At 30.0% G+C, this 24,888-nt stretch overlaps 1 protein-coding gene and 1 long non-coding RNA gene across 3 annotated transcripts; one reads left to right on the top strand and one right to left on the bottom strand.

The window, feature by feature from the left end:
• Window positions 1–15: 15 nt before the first annotated feature.
• LOC107426706 (uncharacterized) lies at window positions 16–9,521 on the top strand. 2 transcript variants are annotated; one of them, XR_007243054.2, is made up of 4 exons: window positions 16–297; window positions 485–597; window positions 4,827–5,355; window positions 6,616–9,521. It is a non-coding gene; the product is annotated as an uncharacterized LOC107426706 (long non-coding RNA). The 2 variants fall into 2 exon arrangements; XR_007243053.2 differs by having other exon boundaries at window positions 16–597.
• Window positions 6,258–16,367, bottom strand: LOC112492935 (MADS-box transcription factor 23). The gene is made up of 8 exons (XM_025077642.3): window positions 16,217–16,367; window positions 15,746–15,975; window positions 9,875–9,953; window positions 8,844–8,905; window positions 6,977–7,076; window positions 6,847–6,888; window positions 6,677–6,760; window positions 6,258–6,435 (listed from the first exon to the last, which is right to left on the bottom strand). The coding sequence occupies exons 2-8, from the start codon at window positions 15,925–15,927 to the stop codon at window positions 6,259–6,261; spliced, it is 726 nt and encodes a 241-aa protein (XP_024933410.3). The 5' UTR covers window positions 15,928–15,975; window positions 16,217–16,367; the 3' UTR covers window position 6,258.
• Between the last annotated feature and the right edge of the window lie 8,521 nt (window positions 16,368–24,888).

The raw sequence follows: 24,888 nt of genomic DNA, 5'->3' as shown, positions 1-24,888 counted from the left end.
ACCCCCGGACGCAACTGTTCCTCAGATATTTTCTTCTCTCTCCAAAAACGCTCGCCATTTTATAAAATCACCGTCCGTTTGCTTGCCGAAGAGAATCAGATCCATTTTTCTATCCTAGCATGGTCTCGGTTTCTTCTTCGCTTTTCCCCAAATTCTCACCTCCTCTCTTTCGCTTTCTCTTTCTGCGATTTTCCATGGCGTTTGGTGCACATTCGGCTCCAATAATGTTGCTGCAAAATTTTTCTCGTTTCCTTATTGTTCTGGAATGAATCCATTTTTTGCTTTCTTCGTTTTTATGTATGTCTCGTTTTGTCTCTGTATCTGCGATTTCCATGGCGGTTTGCTGCAGATTAAGCTTTTTGCATATCACTGCAAAGTCTTTGTTGTTTTTTTTTGGTATCAGTACGGCAATCTTCAACGGCTTCTGAAATGAATTTTTGTTTTTGTTTTTGTTTTTTTTTGTTTTTTTAAACTTTATTTTTAGTTTCACAGTTAGGTCTCGTTTGCTCGCGTTTGCTAATTTGATGATTTAGTGGTTGAAGTTTGGACCACAACGGCTCGGAAAACGGCGTGCTTTAGTTTTATTTGCTTTATCAGGTGAAGATAGTTATGTTATGTATTATGTATGTTAAAATTATGTATGTATGCAGCTTTATGTATTCATATGCGTATAGGCCTGCTGAACTTTTTTAGGTTTGTATTGTTTGTTTTTCGATTTTTATTCTTTCGTTGTTTTTACTTTTTATTTTCTTTCAACGTTTTGATGAGAATAACTGATTTTGTTTTTTTTTTTTTGAGAATAATTGAATAATTAATTTGTATAATCTAGGTCATATGCTATGCACAGTAGGCTTGATAAAATTTTATTCCAGACAATCTCACCAGTGATGGTGGATTTTTTCGTACATTGAATTTTCTATTTTCCAGATAATTTATTTTCCAATATGTTGATTGAAAAACGAATAGTTACTTGTCCATTGATTTAATATCAAATGAATTCAACGAGTTCAACAGAGTTTAAGAAAGAAAACACATACATTTGTTAATGAAGGGCTATTTTATAATGGTGCATAATCTGAAAGCTGTAGTTATATATAGCAGGAAAACCTGGCAGCTTATTAGCAAAAGATAGGTACTTTGAATTGTTATGAGAAATTGGCAAGATGTTTACTTAAACAAAAAAAGATTTAGATATATTACGTTGTGTTGCCTATGGCAGTATTGTAGACAACACATTGATTTTATGGAGGGAAAAAAAAAAAAAAAAAAAAAAAAGAGTTCCAATATGGATGTAATATGAACACTTCAGTTACCACAATAATAACCTGGAAAATTGAAGCTTACAATGGTACAAAATCTGAAAGCTGTCCTTACTATTAGCAGGAAAACCTGGCAGCTTATTAGCAAAAAATAGGTACTTTGAATTATTATGAAAAATTGACAAGATGTTCTTTAAGAGAAAAAAGAAAAAAGATTTGATATTTTACATTGATACGGCCTGCCTATGGCAGTATCGTAGACAACTCATTGATTTTATGGGTAAAAGAGTTCCAAGATGGTATGTAATATGAACACTTTAGTTATCATACTACTAACCTGGAAACTTGACAGCTTATTGGTTAGAAGATCTTAGATACTTCAAATCATTATGAAAATTGATTAGATATGTAAAAAAAAAAAAAAAAAGAAAAAAGAAAAAAGAAAAAAGGTTGTTTTTATTGTATTGATTATTGTAATATCTTAGACGGCACATCAGTTTTAGGGAAACTGTGAGTTCGAACATGGTTTTATGTGCTTGTGACTATATGTATAGTATGTTACTCTTTTATGCATGTTTGAATCTTCCATATTGCATGTATTTCCATTTATTAGGTATAAAGATATGTTATTCAATGAGGGGACTGAAGGGAATTATTTTCCCTTGTAGGAATCTCATATAGAGCAATGGTTCATGAGTTTTCCAGTTAAGTAGTTAGTATCTCAAACTATAAATTTAGTTTTTGCCTAATATAATTATGAGTGAAGATTTTGCAAACCTATTTTGAATAATGTAGTTGAGAAGATTATATGTTCATTTTAATGATAGCTTATGATTGTATACATATCATAAATGATAGTTGAAGACAAAAATAGATTCTTATGCATTTTCGTTCCAGAAACGTGTAAGATAAATAGAAAAGTAGGAAAAATGAAAAAAAAAAAAAATTGTAGATATGGTCAATGATGTTAACATAGTATAATTGTTCTTGAAGGGGTTTCCTTTGTCCTAGCCGATGTCATCCTTTTTTCCCATAGCATATATAAAATTTCAAAAGTAGAGTTTTAACTTTTGAAATGTACATAGTTCTTGCCAGATACTCTTGGATAGGTTTTGACTGTTATGATATACCCTTTCTTGGTAGCATTACAGTATAATTATTTATGGGAATATGGAAATTTTTTTTAATAAATATTATATATAGATATATATGTGTGAACTAATATAAAAATGAACAACGCATCCTTGATTCAGCATAGGGATATGTTTATTCGTTTCAATAATATAGTTATAAGCGAAATTTTTACTTCTTTGAAGGAAATTTGTCTTATACTATTCGAGAAGCATTTATATTTTGGAGCCATTTTTGTAATGTGAAATGAAGAACTGGTACTTTGTTTTATGGGATGAATACTTGGGCATTCTCATACAATTCCTTTTTCAAGCATAGATAAAATTTCAAAAGTAGAGTTTTTAAACTTTTGAAATGAGCATAGTTCTTGCTAGATACTCTTGGATAGGTTTTGACTGTTATGATATACCCTTTCTTGGTGGCATTACAGTATAATTTTTTATGGGAATATGGAAAGGTTTTTTTTTTTATAAATTTTTTTTAATAATAAATATTATATATATATATATATAAACTAATGTAAAAATGACAATGCTTCTTTGATTCAGCATACTGAGGGATATTTTTATTTATTTCAATAATATAGTTATAAGGGAAATTTTTACTTTTTGAAGGAAATTTGTCTTATACTATTCTAGAAGCATTTATATTTTGGAGCATACTATTCAAGGAGCATTTATATTTTGGAGCCATTTTTTGTAATGCGATGTGAAATGAAGGACTGTACTTTGTTTTATGGGATGAATACTTGGGCATATCGTTATTGGCAAGATTTCAAGGTTTTGTGAAAACAATTAAACAAATTTGTTTATTTTGTGTGTGTGCACGCATGCATGCGCGTGTGTGTGTGCGCGCGTGTGCATGTGCGTGTGCGTGTATGTGTGTGTGTGTGTGGAGAAGTGAAGCTGCAGGAGGAAGAACGTATATAATATAAGAGTAGTTTAATAATAATTGTTAGCTAGAGTAGATCTAATTAATTTGTATTACCTATTGTATCATGCTGTCTGTTCTCTTATGAATTGGTTCAGGTCCTCATTGATGGTTGGAATTAGATGTCTTGCCATTATGGTTATTTTTTCCTGATTGCTTATGAGCTTCTTCATGGTCCTTGTATATTTAAGTGCTCCATTATTTCTACATATAGATTATGTCATGGTGGTTAGATGAGTTTGCTGGTCCATGTAGCTGATCGTAGGAGCATTCATGATTGCAAATCTGAGGTGCTACATTTATTCAGACATTTCTTTCATGATTTTACATCTAGGGTCATAGAAGCTTTGATTTTGTCGGGATGAGCTTTGTAATACTTTATGTCTAGGTCTTGCCACATGACAGAACCATGGGAGTGAATGATACCTTGTCAAGAGATGTTGAGTTCCCTTTTATGACCATTGATTTCAAAAGCTTAGGTATTTAGGAAACAAACTTTTGGAATGCATATCAAGCCTGTTAAACTAATATTTCCCTTCACGCTGCGCCCCTCCTAGTAAACAAGAACCAAAAGCAGGGGTGACACATGTAGGTTTAAAAAATTATGAGCAAACATTTGTCAATTATGGTAATAACCAATGTGGGCTTGGTAACATGTTAAATTACCTTAAATCCAAAAGTCTTAAGTGGTAGGAAACAGTCAGCAATTAACGTCAATGTAGCATAGCATATACTAATGCCTTTTTAGCTAGAGGAGGCCCAAGTACATCTACGAGCTAACTTAGGGAAATGAAGGGCCCAAAAAGCATCTTTGTAATTCTATTTTATATTTAAAGCTAAAGTAGAAGTCTGTTGAATTTTAGCATAGCTACAGAAAATACAGTATTTTTACATGAATATCTTACTGAATGATCAACTCTTGAGTTAAAGTGTCTCTTTAGCTACTCACGTTGTGAATGTGGCGTCTTACTCTTGTTTGGCTTACTGCTCAACAATTCTCACTTGGTTTCCACATAAATTGTGCCAGGCTTTCTTAAAAAATAACCCAATGAAGCGTTTCAGCCCATATAGTTTGATCATTTCTTACCTTTTTTTGAGAAAACTGACCTATACTTTCAATGCGATTTCCAAGCATCATAAAGAAAGGTGTACGTTTTATTCAGATTGGTGTACAGGTTTTGATTGCATCATTAAAGGCTTTAGTGGATTGCTAGCCTAAACATGGTCACTGCAAAATGTCTTTCTGATTATTTTATGTAAAATATGCATATAATACTTGTAACTTCTATGTGTGGGTGGGTATGTATGTTTTTTGTTTTCATCTTTAAATTTTCAAATTTTTGGTTCATTTCCATCCCTTGTATTTTGCATTTAGACAGCTGGACTCTTGTCATTTTAGCTATACATATGTTCTCTGGAATTTGTTATTGCATACGCCTAGTGATCTTGATAGTGCATAAAGCACATGTATCCATTCTAATGTTTGTGGGCTTCAACTGCTTCTAGGCTAATATTGGAATTTCCGTTCACTAGAAATGCTAAGGACTTCTTCCAGACATTAGAGGAAATAAGGTATGTGGAGGAAATCCTCTAATCTTTTATTTTACTTATAATGCCTAACCTTACATTTTATTAGATATCTATCAAAATAACCTCGTTGGTTTGCAATTATAAAAGATACTCTTCTTTTTGCTAAATTGATCATAAGAAACTAATAAGTGTTGCATTCCAATTTATTATATCATTGGTCTGAACTATGATGGTGAAGAAAAATGTCTCTATAATTTTAATATTTCCCGGAGCCATATATGATATTTATTAACCTTTTTTGGCTTTTAAATTGCCCAACCTAGATACCTGCTTTGGCAAGATAAGCACTGGGCTTGGTTTTAAATACTTTCTTTGTATTTTTCATTCTGTTATAACTGACTGATATGTGTCGCTGTTGTCCTTCTTTATACGTCGTGTTACTCTATTTTGTCTGTGCTTGTAGCTGACTACCAGATTGATCAGATATATTATGTCAAATTTACAGGTAATGTCCACCATAATCAATAATCAACTGAATGAGTAATAGAAACCTTAGTTACTGTCAATTCATGTCACAAATCTTTTCTATCATATTATAAATTTGAACTGTAATTGCTCATACTTTTCCTGCTGCATTGACCATGTTGCTTTTGCTTGCTGGTTTGCGCTTACTGCTTAGACATACAAGTACTTTTCTTTTGTTGAATAAACAGACTATATATTGAAATGTTGCTACGTATCCACTTTAAAATCTACTCCATGAGTTTTATTACTTTGCTTTAACTTCTTATTGTTATTTCTTTTTTCTCCCTTAACTCTTCATATAAGGAATAATAAACTTATGCTGGTAGAGGGAAAACAATGAAAATTTAGTGGAAAATTTGAGAATTGACTATTTCTTATTTCAATATTCAACCTTCTATACCGAGCTCTTCTAAAAGAGATTTTAAACTCACTTGTTAGGGGGAAAAAATGTTTGAAAGAAATTGGAGAATTTGCTTGAGACATGATTATTCTTCATAAAAGAAATATAGGTACAACTAATCCTGACAGTATGCTATGATCACCACAAATTTGAAACGCTCCAAACACCTAAGACATATAATGCTTTACCTTTATTACGTGAATTTACACATTTAACATGTCATAGAACATATCATACCGACTCTGATTGTTCAACTGCCGGATGCTTTTCATCTTGAGTTGCTGAACTATAAGATGTCATTAGCAGAGAGTTGATTTTTCATTCTGGGATAAAATGTTCGTGGGATTGTGATGCAGAGCCACCAGCAGCCGACAAGTACTGTTGCTAATGAAGTTGTAATCTGATGCAGATTTTTTAAGATACAATATTATTATCTTCAAAATAAAATATTCAGCACATATAACTTAGATAAAACTTATTTATTTATTTTTTTAAGGGAAAATACCCTAGTTTCATAGCTTTATGCGGTGTTTCGTTTTGCTGAGGTTGCGGCTGGCTTAGCTGGAGGTGGATGGGGGGGTGTACTTCATATCCATTGGTGATAGTATATGGAGAATGCAGACTTCTGTTTCCTTCATTTCCATCACTAGTTCCATACACCTGGGACTGAACTTTTTAGAATTTGCTAGAGAAGAGACCTTACCTTCAATATTCAAGAAGAATACTTGCCTTACGGCTTAGTTATACCTGTAGATTCTTCCTCTTTCTTTATATTAACAAAGCTACTTTACCCAAATATTTAACTCCTATTGTCCTCTTATGAAGTTATTTATGTCTCAGGGAAGCAAGAGGTTACAGAAAAAGAAAGTTTCTCGCTGACTTGCAGTTATCTGGGCAGTACCTTTTCTTTCAGCTCCAAATTTTCTTTACGCATAAGGTCTACCTTCTTATAGAGTTCTATATTCTCCTGATGAACAAGATTTCCCTGAAATAAAGTCAATGTTACTTAGCAGATATATTTGAGTTGGACCTGAATGGAATTGAAGAAATGTCAAAGTTTTGTTAGGAGACCTTCCGGTTTAGTTCTTTTATTTCATCATTTAATATTTGATCCTGCAGAAGGAAAAGGATATTAGAAGGTTGGTTAAGCATTCATGATAAATAGAAGGCCTCATGAAAGGTAGTAGGGTATGGATTGTACCTTTTTCATGCGGACACCTTTTAAACTCATTTCCAGTTGGTTTTCCAGGTTTTGTAGATCTTTGACACCCAATCCAGAAAGTTCTTCCCCCATCAATTGTCTGTAATGCATCATGGCTAAACAACGGGTATGTTTTTGAAAGCTTCTCTTATTTTCATAATGTGCATCTCTACATTATCTTGTTGCGTCAAGGTTTTGTTCATGTATTTTACATTGTCATTTAGAGATGATTTGGTATAAGACTCTGGTGGGTGGGGCGGTTGAGATAAGAGAACTAGGATTTAGGATTATAGTAAGTTGGCATAAATTAGATGTATGAAAGTATGGTTAGATGCTGGATGGGAGAATTATTGGAAAGAAATAATGGAACTGACATGATTCATTATTATAACTACGATTCATTTTTATTTCTCTATATGCTCTAATCTTGTCAACCTGGCCGTTACTGAAGAGATAAATATCAGATACTATTCTTATAGATTCATCGTATCTTCTTCATCGTCGAAACGGGTGTGGATATATATACCATTGTATAAATTTGATAAAGTAATCTAGTTTTAGATCCATGGTGTTATTTCAAACACTTCAGTGGGAAAAAAGAATTTTAACAACTTTCCAACTTTGAATTTGCAGACAAGGGTCTGCATGCAGCTGTCTTTTTTGCTTTTCATGGTTTGAGAGGCTAAAGTAGATCTTCTGAAATAGAGCATGATTTGATTTTACAATATAAAAGGAAAATGACAGTTGCCTCTTTTTTTTATTTATTTTTTATTTATTGGTATTTCTTTTTATGTTTTCTAGTTTGACATGGGTCCATTCCATTCTAACATTGAGTGTTATGGCAGCACTCGTCTACTCTACATCATGTTGTTTTAGAGAGCCTTCCTTTATTACTCTGTATTTCAAGCTGCTAAAGCCAATTGTCCTCTAGGTCTTGTCTAATGACAATGCAGTGTTTATAATTCCTCAAATTGCAGATTGAATAGAAGACATTCTTAAAATTACAAGATGCAAATTCGATTTTTTATTTGATCCTAAAAGTAAAAAACCTTCTTCAATCTATTGATTAAGTGGATATCTATAGGGAATGGAGACATAATTGAGTGGTTAAACTCCATTTAGTGTCTAATAAAAGTAATCTTGGAACTCTAATGCTACTGGTCTTTCAATTTTATTTTTTATTTTTTCATTCTCTGATCCACCTTTGTCAGATTTAAATGGTAAAGTCAGAAGGGGTTCCATAATAAGCCTAGTTGACCATTTTGGAAATGTTAACATAATTGAGTGGTTAAACTCCATTTAGTGTCTAATAAAAGTAATCTTGGAACTCTAATGCTACTGGTCTTTCATTTTTATTTGTTATTTTTTCATTCTCTGATCCACCTTTGTCAGATTTAAATGGTAAAGCTAGAAGGGGTTCCATAATAAGCCTAGTTGACCATTTTGGAAATGTTAATTATCGGTGATGATCAAATCATCGTCTTTGTAGTTCATTATTGAATTAAGATCATGGATTCTATTGGGTCCTTGGAGGTCCATGTGTGAGCCTAGACATTCAGTTCGTCCAAATTTTAACTCTTTATTTCTCTTTGTTGTGACTTTTGTTTTATATCCTAGTTTTCTTCTACGTCTCCATTTAAAAATTAGTTTGTTGTAGTTAGTCTTGTATAATTGAGTGAGGAATGGTGGGGGTCAAGTTGGATGAGCCATAGTCCTAACTGGTGGGATATCAAATATTCACAAAAAGACAACATGCATGGTGAAGTGTAGTCTGTTTAGGCGTTTATTTGTGCGTGTATGTTCCACTACTTTTTATCCAATCTTAGGCAGTGTGAGAGAGTAATTATTAGGCATCAAAGCAGTTTACCTGTGGCATTCTTGCAAGTACTGAAGTTGTTGTCTCAAGCTTGCCGCCTCCCTCTGCCAAAACTAGTAATGCAATAATATTCAGGTATTTCATGCAAAATTATTTGAGGGCGTGGGCTATGATCAGACCTAAATAATGAATCCTATTTTTCAAAAGCATGGGATGAGTATGCATGTATGATGCAACATAAGTTCAAAAGGCAGGAAAGTTGGTTATCTGTCAATGAATTCCTGGTGAACAATTAGAAACAGAGTTAAAATGCTGAAAATATTGGTAATGAGAAGAAAATATTTGCATTGTCTGCGGAGTGCTGGCTATTATATGGTGGCCACATGAAAGATAAACAATTCAAATGCGTTGAAATGATGGATAAATAATCTATAGGTTCGTGGACTTCACCAATTAAAGGGATGGAATTTGGATGGGAAGGGCTATTCACCTGGTCTCAAGTTGTTAATTGTTTGACCACAAACAGAAGCTATCAACTAACCTGTGTAAATATTGGGAAATATTTCATTTACCAAGTCACTTTGCTGATGAAATTGATGATGTTAATGATATTTTGAATGTACAAATATTTTAAGTTCTTTTGGTGACTTGGCTATCGATAAGCTTTTATAGTTTCGAATGAGGTATTTATTTCAAATAATAATCACATGGTTGCAATTGATTTATAGATATCTGTCAATGCCTATGACATCAGAATATCATTTTATGTCATATGCATGTTTTCTATCGTTGTAAATATACTATATAACAGTATATGTTTCCTAAATTTTTGACACATTCAAATTCATTTCGAAATCTAATTGTTAAAACTTATCTAAATGACATTATATGGAGCAGGAAAAGGACATTATTCTGGTTGAACTAGTTTCTAGGTTGAACTTTGAATTCATTTTAAAACCATGGTTCATGCATGCATGTTGGCACTGTTGAGCTACTTATTTAGAAGAAACTCGGCAATTATGACATGAAAATGCTCAGATAAAACTCGACAGAAGGATTGGGAGTTGTTCATAATTGAATACCTTGACCTCCGAAGCTGGATTCAGCAGATGGTGATGTTCCTCTTTCAATTTGTTGTAATGGTCGATTACAGATTTCATGCTGTTGAAATACAGTCATACAATTATTATCAGATAACCAGAATTTAACTTTGGCACATATAAGCTGGTAAAGCAAAAGATCATTCAAATTGTAATCTCATTAAGAGTCACTGTTAGTAATAGTTTTAGTCGCTGATGCTAGTGAAGTAGGCAGCGTATCCTGCTCTACTATGGGTATTTTGTGAAAATATGAAGTTTTGGTTATATATTTATTTTATTTATCGTGTCCAATATCTATGAAAAAGTGATTTACTTATCTATTTTTGGAGGGAGCGGTGTGAATACTAACAAGGTTGCAAGTGATGATTACATATGAATTTTACCATGTGTTATCACTACCATCATGTGTAATGTGTCAGATGCATAAAACAAATTAACCTCTTTAAAAAAAAAAAAAAAAAAAAAAAAAGAAAAAAGGTGCATAAAACAAGTGCATGCTACCATAACGCATGCTAACATCATATTTGATAATATCATTAACATGAAAACGCAGTGAGGAGGCTAAGTATCAAAAACAGAGAAAGGAGACATTTTCTCTCAATTCCTGAATTTTTTTATTTGTTTTTGGGTATAGACGGAGGCCAAAGTCTCAAGAGACGATTCTTGAAGTTGAAAGGATTCAGATATGTAACAATATGCACATATAGAAAGCGGCTGCGGTGCAATATAAAGAGCGGCTGCGGATTGCATAGCTGATATTTAAAAAAAAAAAGGAGCGGCTGCGGATTGCATAGCTGATATTTAAAAAAAAAAAAAAAAATATCGATTTTGTTGTGTACAGCAGCTGTGTATACATATACAGTAAAATCGATATTTTTTTAAAAATATCAATTTTGGTTTAGATTCGTATGCTGACGGATCGTACCGTAATGTTTTCCTCTATATATATATACATATATGATCACATATTTATTAAAACATGTGAATTTATGTTTGAATTTTCAGTTATATGATTATTTAACCCAAAAAATAAAAATAAAAAAAGGAATCCTCAATTATGATTTATGTTTCCTACTGCCTCTGAGGCCCTTTCGTCGACAATTTCCAAGAGATGAAAGGATGAATGTGATGATTTTATTTTTTGGTAATTTAGATATTCAATTTTTGCAATTTAAATTTTCAATATTTAAATTCTTTACAGATTAATCAATATTTAATTTGACTATATAAATTGGTAATAGTTTCGTCTACATGGTTGTTTTCATCTCATTAATCAATATCTTAATTTTTTCCCTCTTGGATATAACTGTAAATTTTTAAGTGAAATTGTTACTAATTAATTTGGTCAAATTGGAAATTGAACTAATTTCTAACAAAATTAAGATTATAAATCGCAACATTGTATCTAAGTTTAGTCAACCAAAAAAGGCAAACATATACACAAGGGTAAAAGGAAAACCAATCCATTAGAATGGTAAACAAGTTAGTGCATACCTGTAAATATGCATTTTTATTATTGTTTATTTTTTTTCTTCTGCTGGATGAAATATTTTATGAAAGTTTCATTAAAATTTAGAGCAGTTTCACATATTTTCTCTTAAGAGTGTCATAAAAAACCTATAATTCAGTAGTTTTAACTAAGAGTCTAGAGAGAGTCTAAATATCTCTTATAATAAATTGCCTTTAACTCCTCAAAACTACATTTTCAGCCTCAAAAACAACAACCCAAAAAAAAAAAAAAAAAAAAAAAAGTCATCCCAAAATGAGTAAATAATTTGAGAATAAGAAAGGTGGGAATATATCACGAGGTAAAAGAAACGAAAAGGAGATTTTATGAATATGTTAAAAACATCATATTATGTTGTCAAACTTTTAAGCTATTTAATAGCATGACTCACAAATTATTTTATATAAAGTTTTTATGTATACTCATAAAGTGATATTAAATTCACAGAATTTGTTCATGTATTACAATCACCATAGCATGCAAAGTTACTGGGTAAGGTTAATATATTTAAGCTTTTTTTTTGGTAATAGGTTAATATATAAAAGCTTTGTAAAAGATGAGGCTAGAAACGTTAAAATGCTCTTCTGATGTTGAAGTATAGTTGAAGTGCTTCTACGGGAAGTACATATTAGGAAAATGGTTTTTGTTAGCTCGTAATTATTTCTTTGTTATTTTCAATCAAAGAAAGATTATAGTAGAAAAAAATTATCAAAATGAACCTAAGTTTGATATGGTTTTCAATATATGGTGTCTGTATGTGTGGTTTTATTTTATTATTTTATATATTTTTTTTTAATTTTTGTGGTCCGTTGAACCTGTAATCAAGCAAGAAGTCTAACTATAATTTGAAAAAAAATCAATTATATGCAAATTGATTTTTTCTAGAAAAAAAAAATTTAAACATATATAACTAAACGAACACTATGAAAAGCAATAACAAAAACAGAAAATAATAATGAATAATTAAATGGAATAACGTCCATATGATACTTAGAAAATAACATTGAATTCTTAACTGTTATATGATCAATTACTAACTTTCCTATTCAAAACTTTTTAAAAAGAAAAGTTCAAATTTAACCAAATGTATATGTAAGTGTTATCTACTACTATTTTCTTTACATGCCCGATTTATCTTCGAAGGAATGGTAGTGTTGAAATATATGGTCATATACATGGTTGATACAAGCTTCAAATCCGATAGCTCCATTAATTAGAATGGTTTAAACTAATCTCTTATAGGTGATGTATATTTTTTTTAACTATATGCAACTCATTCTCGGATGTACGTAGAATAATAATTTCGAAATTCGAATAACCATATCCCAATACTGTGTGATATTTTCAATATTAATGAAAGAATAAGATGACCTATATATATATATATATATCTAATTCAAAAGAAACCAATTAGGGAAAAGTAGGAAAGATATCTGCATAACCATTTTCCCCATGCCTAGAGTTTGAGTTCTATTATTTTACGCCAAAAAAAAAAAAAAAAAAAGGATAAAGAAAAAGAGTTTTGAGTTCTATTACGAAAATGAGAAACCGAATTTCTACTATATGTATATATATTTTATTTTTATTTTAAAGTAATATATAATTTTCTCTTAATACTTTGACCTGTCAATTATTTTTATTTTTTGTACCAGTTCCTCCTAAATATTTCATGATTTTACACTTTAGTCTCTAAATCTTTATTATTATCATTATTTTTTAACATTATATAACTTAATGAATATCTTAACTAGTGCCGGTATAGTCATGTTTGACGTTTACAGTTTTTATTTTTTTATTTTTATTTTTTTAATTTTATTATTATTATTATTATTATTATTATTTGCATGTGAATGATCTGAGTTAACATGTATTTCCACCCTACACCCCTAACCTAATCTTTTTACATGTAAAAAATGTTCTTTCAAGCACCTATAAGTAAAAATTTATGTTTAAAGGTTAGAGAATGAAGCTACACTGTTCACCGAGCTCAAAAGTTTATAATACTAAAAACATATTTTAAAAATTAAAGTACAAAATCAAGGACATTCAGAGAGCATCAGTGCAAAAAAACACTCATAATTAATGTTTCTCATTTGGTTGTGGTGCTAGTCTTTCAGCAGACAAAACAAATTAATTACATGGCCTCTATTATGTCGCTCAGCATTACCTAGCTAGGCACATCCTTAAGCTATCCTAGCTAGCTAATGGCTTCTATATTTATAAAGCAGTTGGGAACTAATTATCTATATCAATATCAATACATACAGGAATTTTATAGTAGGTGAAGTTGGGCATTAATTGGAAGGTGGCAACTTTTTATAATCGTTCGATCTGTGTGATTATGCAGATTAGACAATTATAAATATCTGTTATTTACCAAGCAATGTTCCCTATCACAGCAAATTTACCTATACATAGCTTAGCTATAGTGGACAACAATCATCCTGACTACAACATGGGCAACGACCAATTTTGTTTTCCCCGCCAATATTAATGTGTTATAAAAGAAATAATAAACATATATCCTACCAAAATTGATAAAATATGTATCCCTCCTTATAAAATGGGTGACATTTTCCATTATAGCATTCTTATATATAAATGGACATATTATACTTTATCGCTTTGACTAGTCCATCTCTCAGAAATGAGCCTCCTTCTCCATGCATATGTTGCATGAAAGTAAGGAGTAAAATTTGTTTGGGGCAGCGTTATACAACATAATGGATGACTCAATTGTCATGTTGCGAGTCTTCCATGACTTAAAGCTTCTACTTAAATCTATAATATATATATATATATATATATATTTATATATATTACATCTATATGAACTGCAGGCTGACTAGAAATTAAAAACGAAGCTAAAATCAAACACAGTTTCTATCAAAGAACTGTTTATGGTTGTCTTCTAATCTTTCTATAATTAGTTGGCACATATATGTAATACACATGAGTGGACAATAATGCAAGCACTCCTAATGCTAGGTTCACAGGTTATCTGGAATATAAAGTTAGAAGCACAAGTGATCTTACATACCTATATATATATATATACATATATACCACATTAATTAACAGATTAATCTATAGATAGCGTTTCAAAACATAATTCAAATGTAGAAAGATGTATATATTTATACATATATCATATGCATATGAATGAACATGACTTAGTGCTCCATTATACTATGATAAATACTATATTATGATTTAATGTAATGTATTCAAACAACACAATGTGAAGAATGGACGTTTTGATATATGCACGAAAGGGGTGCATGAAGCCTTCTCATTGTTTACGAACTTAATTTACATATGTTATAATACATATTGGGAACTATATGCAATTGGGATACTAAGAAATTAATTAACTGTGAGCTAATTTCACACCATTGTGTTGGTTCAAAATGATTCTCTCTTCACCCCCACCAAACCAAAAGATGATTAAAGGATAAAAAAATTAAGCTTACCAATACCCCATCACCTTCTTCCTTAGACATGACCAATACATTATTATGCATTGTTTTATTTTACAATATTTTCCTTTGATTTTCTCTTTGTGACTTCAAACAATTGGCTATCTCTTGCTTACAAAGAAGGTTCTTGTTAAGGGTGTCTGAGAAAGCTGTTATTAATTAAACTTAATTAAATTATCTATATGAGAAGCATGCAATTTCCTGCTGTATTAATATCTTAAACTGATATATCGGACCAAATCCTAGCTATATATAGTACCCTATCTAAATTTCCCTAGTTATGCATATTGCCGAAGGAATATTAAAAATCTCATAAGCTAGCATGCAACTATCATTTTAAATCTCTATTCTATAGACCCACACACAAAGACACGAATGTACACCAGTGCGTGACAATTTTTTCCATCTTCCAAGTCGACCTTCAAGCTGGTGAAAAGTTTCAGTTTATTTTCTCTCTTACCATCGGTATTGTGAAATATTTTTCAGTTAAAAAAGAAAAAAAGAAAAAAAAGAGTTTCGACAATATTATTCTTTAGCAAATCTAATGAAATAATAAGTCCACTAACTTTAATCTAAAATATCAAAATATTAACGTGAATAATAATACATCACGAAGCGAGAGAGGGCATTATTTTTCGATTCAAAAGTGATGACAAAGATTAGAAAGAGAACAAGAGAGAATATCTAGACAAAAGGAAAAAAAAAAAAAAAAAAAAAAAAAAAAAAGAGAGAGAGAAAAAAAAAAAAAGAGAGATTCATATGTATATAGAACCCATTAAATTAAACAAAAAAGAAAAAAAAGAAGTGGAGATTTTTGACAGAAAAAAAATAGAGAGAGAGAGAAATAGAAAGAGAAAGATGATCGACCTGGAGCTTGCATAATCATAGAGCTTGCCGGTGCTGGAGAAGATAATCAATCCGACCTCAGCGTCGCAAAGGATAGAAAGTTCCTTGGCCTTCTTAAGCAAGCCGTTTCTTCTCTTGGAAAAAGTCACCTGCCTGCTCGTCGAATTGTCAATCCTTCGGATCACAATCTTCCCTCTCCCCATCTCTTTCTTGTTCTTCAACAATTGTAGGGTTTCTATCTTTTTAATTCTCTGCTAGATCGGTAAATAAAGTCACTCTAAACTTCCAAAATTTCAATCAATTTTCCATTTTCCCTTTTTATAAGTAAACAATAGGAACATAAGAGAGAAGAAAAAAAGCCAAAAGCAATGAGATCAAGAAGACGAAGTTATGTATATCCAAAAGAAAAACCCAAAAAGAAAAAGAGTATATATATATATATATATATTATTTTGCTAAAAAAAGCAAAAGTTGGAAAAATAGAGAGCTTACTTGCTGAAAATATACAAGAAGACTAGGCAGCACACAGTGACAGAAAGAAAGAAAGCGCCTCTTTTGGGTGTTTTTAGCCGCTGGGACAGAAAGAGAAGCTGAACCTGATGGAAAAATTGTATGCTTTATATGGAAACCTTAGGCTGGTCTTCCATGACAACCCATTAAATAAACCCTCTTAATTTTGGTAACATGGAGCGGTTCTGTGAACCCAAAACCGCCTGGCGGTTTAGGACTTGGCCTTCGAGCCCACTCGCTCGAGTATTATAAAATCTAGCTACTCGCTCTCCGACACCAACAGTCTAGTGAGTAAATCAATCCAAGACCTGTTGACCCTTTTGAGAGAATCACATAAGATTTAAAGGAGCCGAGAGAGATTGAGAGGGACACGTGTCGGCATGTCAGGGCTATGGGTTATTTTGTGGACATTGCGCGAGTGGAAGACAGCGTATCCTCGGACTTTCAGAGGGCCCTGGATTCGTGGGAGGTCGTGGAAATAGCAGAAATGATGGTTGTCTGACGTATGGATCGCTGACACGTGGTCTTACTAAAACCGATGGCGCTTTTCTTCCTTTTTGGGAGGGATTGTTTTTATTGTATTTTTTTTGAGGCTGCAATTCCCTGTTTGCCTTTCCATTCTTAGCTATGTATGTCCTCTCCAACGCCGCTTTCACACTTTGCCATGTGTTCTTTTATTTATTTATTTTCAAGTAGGATTTTACTTTTGGCTACAGTTAGTTATTTTCCATTTTGAGATATAAATATTAATTGGATATATTTAATTATATTATTTTAAAAATTAATCTAAAATAATTTGAATATAAATATATTTTTTAATATAAAATAAATATATTTTATATTATAATATTTAATAGAGAAAAAAATAAATATTTTTGAATAACTAATTAAATTGTTATATAGTGTATGCGTCACATTAATAATAATTATTAATGATAGTAAATAGTATTGAAAAAAATAAATTCTTACAAGCACTTAATCAATTAAATTATTATATGATATGTATAACACGTAATACTTATAGCGATGACAAAGAGCATAGGTAACTTAGTAATGATGTCCATAATCTTTCATATATGAGATCTCGGACTCAAGTAAACCCTTTTGATTAAAAAACAAAAAGAAAAAAAAAAAAAAAAGAAACAAACTCAGTTTTCTCTTTTGGTTTGAACTAATAGTCAGTTTGACTTATTTGTGGTAGCAATGTAATGGAGTACATTAATTAATTCGAAGTTTTTATTTAAAGCTCAAATTTGAGGTTGAGGATGTATTCAAGCTTGCAGATTCAGCATTATTACAACTAAAGAGTTCACATTATACCAATCATTGAAATTGAAGGTCCGCGCGCATGTTTTTTTATATTGATAAAGGAATATTTAATTGTTACTTAGGATGTGGAACTGTACAGAAAATTAATTAAAAACGTTATCATCTTGGCACCAGTATTTTATTAATTAATATAAAACCCAATCGCTTAATTACACGTGTCACGGATGTCAAACTTCTACCACTACCCTAAAATGATCATTTTGTTCTTGACCAATTGATTACGCATCTCTGTTGTTGGAATTATCTGTTCATTGACACAGAAAAATTAAGTTTATAATTAGTTGAAGGAACAAGGATATGCATGTTTATGTTTGGATTATGTAATACCATTTGAGATTATTTGTAGCGGCTGTATAATAAGCCTTGACAAAGACATGATATGGAAAATTATTATTGATTATGAAAAATAATACCAAGCTAAATAGTGCTATAGATCTATAAGTAACATGACTTTTTGTTCTTATATATATTGGATATATTGTCTATTTAGGTACTTAAACTGAAAATAAAAATAGCTACGTTCGTCTAAGGTTGATTACTCCAATTCAAGATGTGTGCTTTTAGAGTACCTATGGAGGCAACTCAATGGTAAAAAACTATTTTTTATGATAAAAATTCGGAGTTCAAAATTTCCATTTTTATGATTGAAATTTAAAAAAACGTGGGTTTTAAAAGTTCTTAATCTATTAGGATTTAGCAAACCCTTTCTATACAAGATTATTGAAAGTACATGTACAACATTTCTAGTCTGACAAACACAAACTGGTTGGGAATCTTTTTTTATTTTTATTTTTTCTTGTCATTCTCTTCAATAAAACTCCTCTTGAACTTTGATTTTAAAATATTGACTGTTAAGCATTCCAACCATCCAGGCAACAGGGTGGGACGTCAGCCTTTGCAATTGTATATTTAATTTTTAATTTGTTACATTGCTTGTTTGGTTCCCCGAATTCGTCAAACTAATGCCACCAAACAAAATTGTCATTTATATATATATATATATATACATATATTATTTTGTGAGCCACATCAATAATTTGATTTGAAACATATATAAAAGTGTTACTAAAAAGTAATTAGCTTAACCCAAAAATTTGCCAAACAGAAGGGGGGAAAAGGGAATCATGTATGTGTATATATATAGACACATCAATTTTCAACGGAAGCTTTAGCTATAAGACAAGGGAAATCTTGGGCAAGGAAAATCAGAGTGGTACGGGGAAAGAAAATTGTGGCTGGGTAGTAAATAATCACTAACAATTTCAAAAAGGAATTTAATTGAGAGGTATCAGCTGTCAGGTATTCACTGTCTGGGCAATGAATCTAATCATTATCATATAGCAATGGCCTATAGGTAACCAATCAAGTTGAATCTGGAAGAGGGAACCTCATATATCAATGAAGGTGGTTTTGTTGCAAGTGCATATTATAAATTGGATATATGTGACCCCCAGTAGTATGCATTCCATGTGAGATAATTTATGGTGGCCTAGGCACAGGGCTATTAATGTATAAAAACTAAATTAATTACTTAATACTATGATTAAGTTTATATCTGGGTTTTAAACAAGGTTTCCTAAATAGGAAATTTGAGAAATGTCTTCTGCTAGCTAGTTCTTCCATGTTTCATGAGCCAATTAATTGGGAGGTCCAACTGTCAGCATTCAATTGTCGCTTTAATTTATACGTTTACAAAAAATATATTAAAGAATGCTGTTATAAATTAATAAAAACTTATCATAAAGGTGTAGGTAAGTAACTGATTAATATTCCTTTTTAAGGCTTATATAAATAAACTAATCCCCACTTGCTTTTATGTTTCCTATTAAAAATTATTTAGCTACAGTCCTATATATATATAAAGTGTATTATTCCCCACAATGGATTTTGCGCTTTTTTATCTTGAAATATTGACAATAAATTATGTATTCTGTTTCTGTACTTTTTCATATACCAAAAATATATGGTTGTCATTATTGTTAGACTTAGATGCTTCACACTTTTTACTCTTTTGCAAATGTAACTGTAATAATATATGAGACTAGCTAAAATTGGGTTAAATTGAATATATTAAGATTAATGACTAAGAACAATAAAAGCATTTAATATAGACAATCATTAAAAAAAATCTTTAATGGGTTTGTCTAAACAATCTAATAAACTGATGTGGTAAAAAAAAAAAAAAAAAAAAGAAGACATTTTCAATGAGATCCTCTATTTTTAGAAGTTCTGGTAAATATTATGATTTTTTTTAAAGCAAAAGTTTCTTTCAAATGTTATTTTTTTTTTAAATAATAAAATATATGTAATTAATTAATAATAATAAATAATTTTTGCATATTACCATTAAAATTTTTGTTAAATTGATTGTATGTTTATGCCATTTACATTTAAGCTTAATTATCAGTTGTTATAGATTATGAAAGATTCAACAAAAGCTCTGCTGAAGCAATAATCAATTTTTTTTTAACAATCTCAATAGTATTTTGGTAAATTAATATTTCAATATTACTAAAAGTTATAAAGTTAAAATTGAGCATTTAATAAAAAAACTAATTTAACTGTTTTAATTGTATGTAATGATAAAAATAAATATGAATAATTATTTCCTTGTAAATATATTATTACTATATATAAATTGGTAAAAAGGATTTTTATTATTAATTGAATGATATAGTTGTAATTTTGGTTTTAAAATTCTAATTATGCTATAAGGAGTATTTAAGAAGCTATTCTTGATTACTTCTCACATGCTAGCTTTTGAAAGGGCTAATTTATTAAAAAATCTATAATCTATAGGTTGTACATGAAAAATTCTCCTATAAATAAAAAATAGAGGTTTAAAATCAATCCTAAATACATAATTAGACAGTCAATTTTTGTACTACATACCATTAGAGATTGTCTAACACTTAATTTAATTAAGGTTACTTAAATTTGCAGGTCGACATAGGTTATGGAATGATTGTCAATCATATATAGAAGGAACCTTACGACCAAAAAGCTGAATAGTCTTAGCTGTAAAATAACAATGAAATAAATAGAAGATATTGAAATCACGCGAGAAGATCTGATTTCTTGGCTTGGCTCTATCCGCATTATAAGAAATTGATAACAGGTAAAATCTGTAAGCCATAAAGTTGTAGGCTACAACTTTTTGGTATGGTAAATTTAAAGAGTTATGAAAAGATGAAAATTTAGATAATACTTATGTTAGTAATTCTTTTTTTTTTTTTCTCCAATTACCATGCACCAGGTCATGATCTAGGTTATTTTTTTTTTGTTTTATTTTTTTATTTTAATAACATGCTATGCATTTTTTTATCCTATTTTTTAATTTGTCACATAATAAAATATTGTATGGCCAAATGTATATATGTTGGGTCATAACAATAAATATATTTAAATTTAGGTACAACTAAATTTTGTAATTAACTTTTGTCACTGTACTTTTTAGTTAAGCACTTTTTGTAGTGACTCTTATGCCGCAACCATATATTAAGAAACAAAAAATTCGACTTCAAAATTTTTTTTTCTTTTAAAAATATTTTTATTATTTCAAAAAAACAATAATTATTTTTCTTTTGTATTTTGAACCCGACATAAGATTGTTAAAATGTGGCATTTAATTGCAACCGCTTATACTGATATAGAAAGCCAAAAACCTTTTCGAACAGTGAACTGCTTCTTACAGAGGCAAAAAACCTCTTTTCTTCTGGCAAAGGTGAAAAACCTCTTCTCGAAAATAATTTATAAATAGACAATCAAATCGATAAGTAAAATTCAATATAAGCTACTATAATACCATAACACCATTTCTAATGCGTAAATGTCTTTGTATTTTGTTTTGTTTTGTTTTGTTTTATTTTATTATTATTATTTTTTGGGGTAAAAATTCCATATATCAATGTTGTTACTAATATTATTGAAGTAGGTATATGATGTTGGTTCAATGGTTTACTTCTCGCATCCGCATTCATAAACTCATGGTTTGAGACACATTATCTTTCCTTTAAAAAGAAATATCTTATATAACAGTAGATGGGAAAGTGAACCCATCCCACATGCTAGTAATTAAATATGAAAAAAGAATACTATGTAACCATGTACCAGTGACAAATTTTTTTTCCCCCCTAAAATGGGGTTAAAATATTTTTTATTCTAAAGGAAAAGAAGTTTTTTGAACCCACAACATGTATGGGTGCGAGAGGCATAGTCTCCGACCAACCTCATCTGACCATTAGAGTATTCTTTACAAAAGCTACACTACCACACGTACAAATATATGATCTACACGGAAACCTAAACCTTTGCTCAATGATGATGATGACTTGCTTAATTAATAACACCTTAATTAAGCAAATATATATCTGATTTTGAGATAATTAATTAAGAAACCTTTTCTTAAATATGAAGCAATATGCTTTTTACCATTTTTATTTTCTCAAGGAGGTGAACTAAACCCAACCCCCCCCCCCCCCCCCCCCCCCCAACAAAAAAAAAAAAAAATTTGAGATCTTGTTTCTTCTCTTCCTAATTTTCTTTTGTTTTGAACAATAAGATTTAGCGAACAATGGTCCTAACTACCACATAAACTTTTAGGTAGAAAGCTAATTAATTCTCAGTTAGTTCTTGTTTGGTACTAATGTCATACATATGCTATACATTTAATTAGGTTAATAAATTAAATGCAAAGCGCTTTGGTAATGAAGAACTAACCAAAGAAAAACTAAACTTTATTTATTTTTTTTGGGAGCGGCTGGTAGGGCAGAAAGAATTGATCTATGGGTAAAGTAAACAACTATTTGCGCCAATACAAAACTTTGTAGGAAGCTCAAAGCAATTAAAGATTGAAAAGGCTGATCTCTTTATTGCAAAATGTTCATATATATATATATATAGTTTTTTTCTACTAATTCAACAACATATATTTTTAGTCGGCATTCTTTATATATGCTTTCCTCTTCCCCTTTTCTTATTCTTTTCTCTCATCACGAATATACAGAAATTTCATTTACCAAAAGTACTATATATAGATAAAGGCAAACTTTTGAAGGTCTTACTTTCATATAGCATGCACGTGAAGGTCAGAGAGAATATATGTATGTATATGTTTGTGTCTGTATGTATATGAACATATATATATAAATATATATATATATATACAGTCCCCCACACACACTGGTAATTAGGCAATGGCTTGCGCATGCCTTCTTCATGGAGTTCATGTCAACAGGAAACGTTACAGATCGTACACTTGAGCCACTAAGCAAGTCCCTACGCATGCTTAAGGCAGTATTAAAGTAGTTTTAGTTAAATTTATTAATTAATCAAGATGAATAAGGTTAATTAACTAACTAAATAATTAATATTACAAACCAAGTCATATAATTTGGGACTTGGGGACCAGTCTACAGGCCAAACAAATATTAATAAATTAGTTAATATATAGGATTAAGAGGCAAAAGCATCGTTAACCTTATTTTTGATTGGCTAAAACCACGTGATCCTGATTCTGCAATCCGATGAAGATACGATGTTTCCTTAACCCACCAATAGGTTGCTTTGGGCTGGTGCCACTTAAAAAAAACAAACAAAAAAAAAAAAAAACAAAAAAAAAAATCCCTAAAAGGGATAACATTAGATACACTTTTAATGTTTATTATTATTATCATTATTTATTAGTATGGAAATTATAACTAATTCTATAACATTTTGAAAGAAAATGATTATATATATGATATTTCTCAAATTCCTTGGTGATTATGATGGCCGTGTGTATGTATATATTTGATTATAGCTTACGGGGGAAAATTTTTATCCAGGTAGAGTTTTGAATGCTGAATCTAAAAGTATATTCCCAGTAGTTTTATTGTTAGACAAAGCCTATTAATAAAAGATAGTATTTATCATCATTGGTTATGAAGCAAGACTAATTACATGCTACATGATGATTACTATTATAAGGAGAGTAAATTTTTAGTATTAAAAAAAAAAAAAAGTTGTGTTTGGTATATGATATGATTATTTCTGATGAAATTAATAAAAATACTTATTCATAAAAGTAAAAAAAGGAAAATAAATAATTATTCCTTTTACTATGTTTGATTATTATATTGAATTAGATTCAATGTTTACCATTTATAAATATCTTTTTATTAAAAAGATTAAAATTGGTAAAACTTAATTAAAAGTCAAATTTTATAATTAATTATGTATTTTTAGTATAGGATAATCAATTTATATTTAAATATATTTTAAATATGGTTAGTATGTTTATCTTTGAAATGGATGAATGCCAATTCTATGTTTTTAAAAATAATGGTTACTTTTTAAATAAAGAATATGTATTTTTATGGAATATTTTTTTTTTAATTTGAAAATATATCAAACAAATAAATAATTATGAATCTTATAAATAACTGCTCTATTTTTATATTTATTTGGCATACCAATATGTCTTAAATGTCGTATTTATTAATTGCTATATTAGCTGCGCATCTTACTGTGATGACTTGATAAATAGTAAAACTTGAAATTATAACCAATAATATTAGTATATCTTAGTTGGGACTAAATTCTGTTCTTCTCAATTATTTTCAAATGCTCATTTATTTGTTTAATATTTGAGGTGTTGATCCATAATATTTCCAAATATAATGATTACTAAATCCATTATTAGTAGAATATAATGGAATATATCGACCCAAAAAGTTTTTCATGGATGAGCCAAAGAATTAATTTATTGGTAGAAGAAAATAATCTAATAAAAAATAAAAATATTGTTTTCCATTACTAGTGATTGTTTATCGATGAGATTTACATACAGAATGTAATTTAAATAATTATATTAAAAAATTTATTTTTTAAATTTTAGTATAAAAATAATAAAATTAAATGCCTTCTATTAAAATTTGCTACATAAATATTGATTATCATTAATAATAATAATGAATAGTAAGACACAATAAAAAAGTTTAAAAAAAAATTGAAAGAAAATATTGTTACTTTAGAAGAGGGCCAACCAAACATTGTCTAACCAAAATATCATGAATTTAAGATGAAAAAAAAAAAAAAAAAAAAACTAGAATAGTTTTCACTTTTGCCCTTTAATATACGGTTATGTGTCAAAATACCTTAATGAAATGATGAAATATTTGATGAAATTATCTGTCAGTAAGTGGTACAATTAAATTAAACTATTACTAAAAAAGGTACAATTAAACTTTTATTAAATAATACAGTCAAACTTGACCATTTTCATTTTTTTTTTTTTTTTTTTTTTTTGGCTGACCCCTATGCCCCTCCACCCCAGCGAGTCGAAC

Source organism: Ziziphus jujuba, chromosome 9, assembly GCF_031755915.1.
Source record: "Ziziphus jujuba cultivar Dongzao chromosome 9, ASM3175591v1".
NCBI lineage: Eukaryota > Viridiplantae > Streptophyta > Magnoliopsida > Rosales > Rhamnaceae > Ziziphus > Ziziphus jujuba.
The sequence above is the reverse complement of the archived record's forward strand: the minus strand, read 5'-3'. Positions and strand labels throughout refer to the sequence as shown.

Excerpts from the sequence above, each read along its gene's own strand:
- LOC112492935 (XM_025077642.3), bottom strand. The coding sequence starts at position 15,927 with ATGGGGAGAGGGAAGATTGTGATCCGAAGGATTGACAATTCGACGAGC. Across the intron at positions 7,077-8,843 it reads TACTTGCAAGAATGCCACAG|ACAATTGATGGGGGAAGAAC; the intron begins GTAAACTGCTTT and ends GATGCATTACAG. Across the intron at positions 6,889-6,976 it reads AAGGTGTCCGCATGAAAAAG|GATCAAATATTAAATGATGA; the intron begins GTACAATCCATA and ends TTCCTTCTGCAG.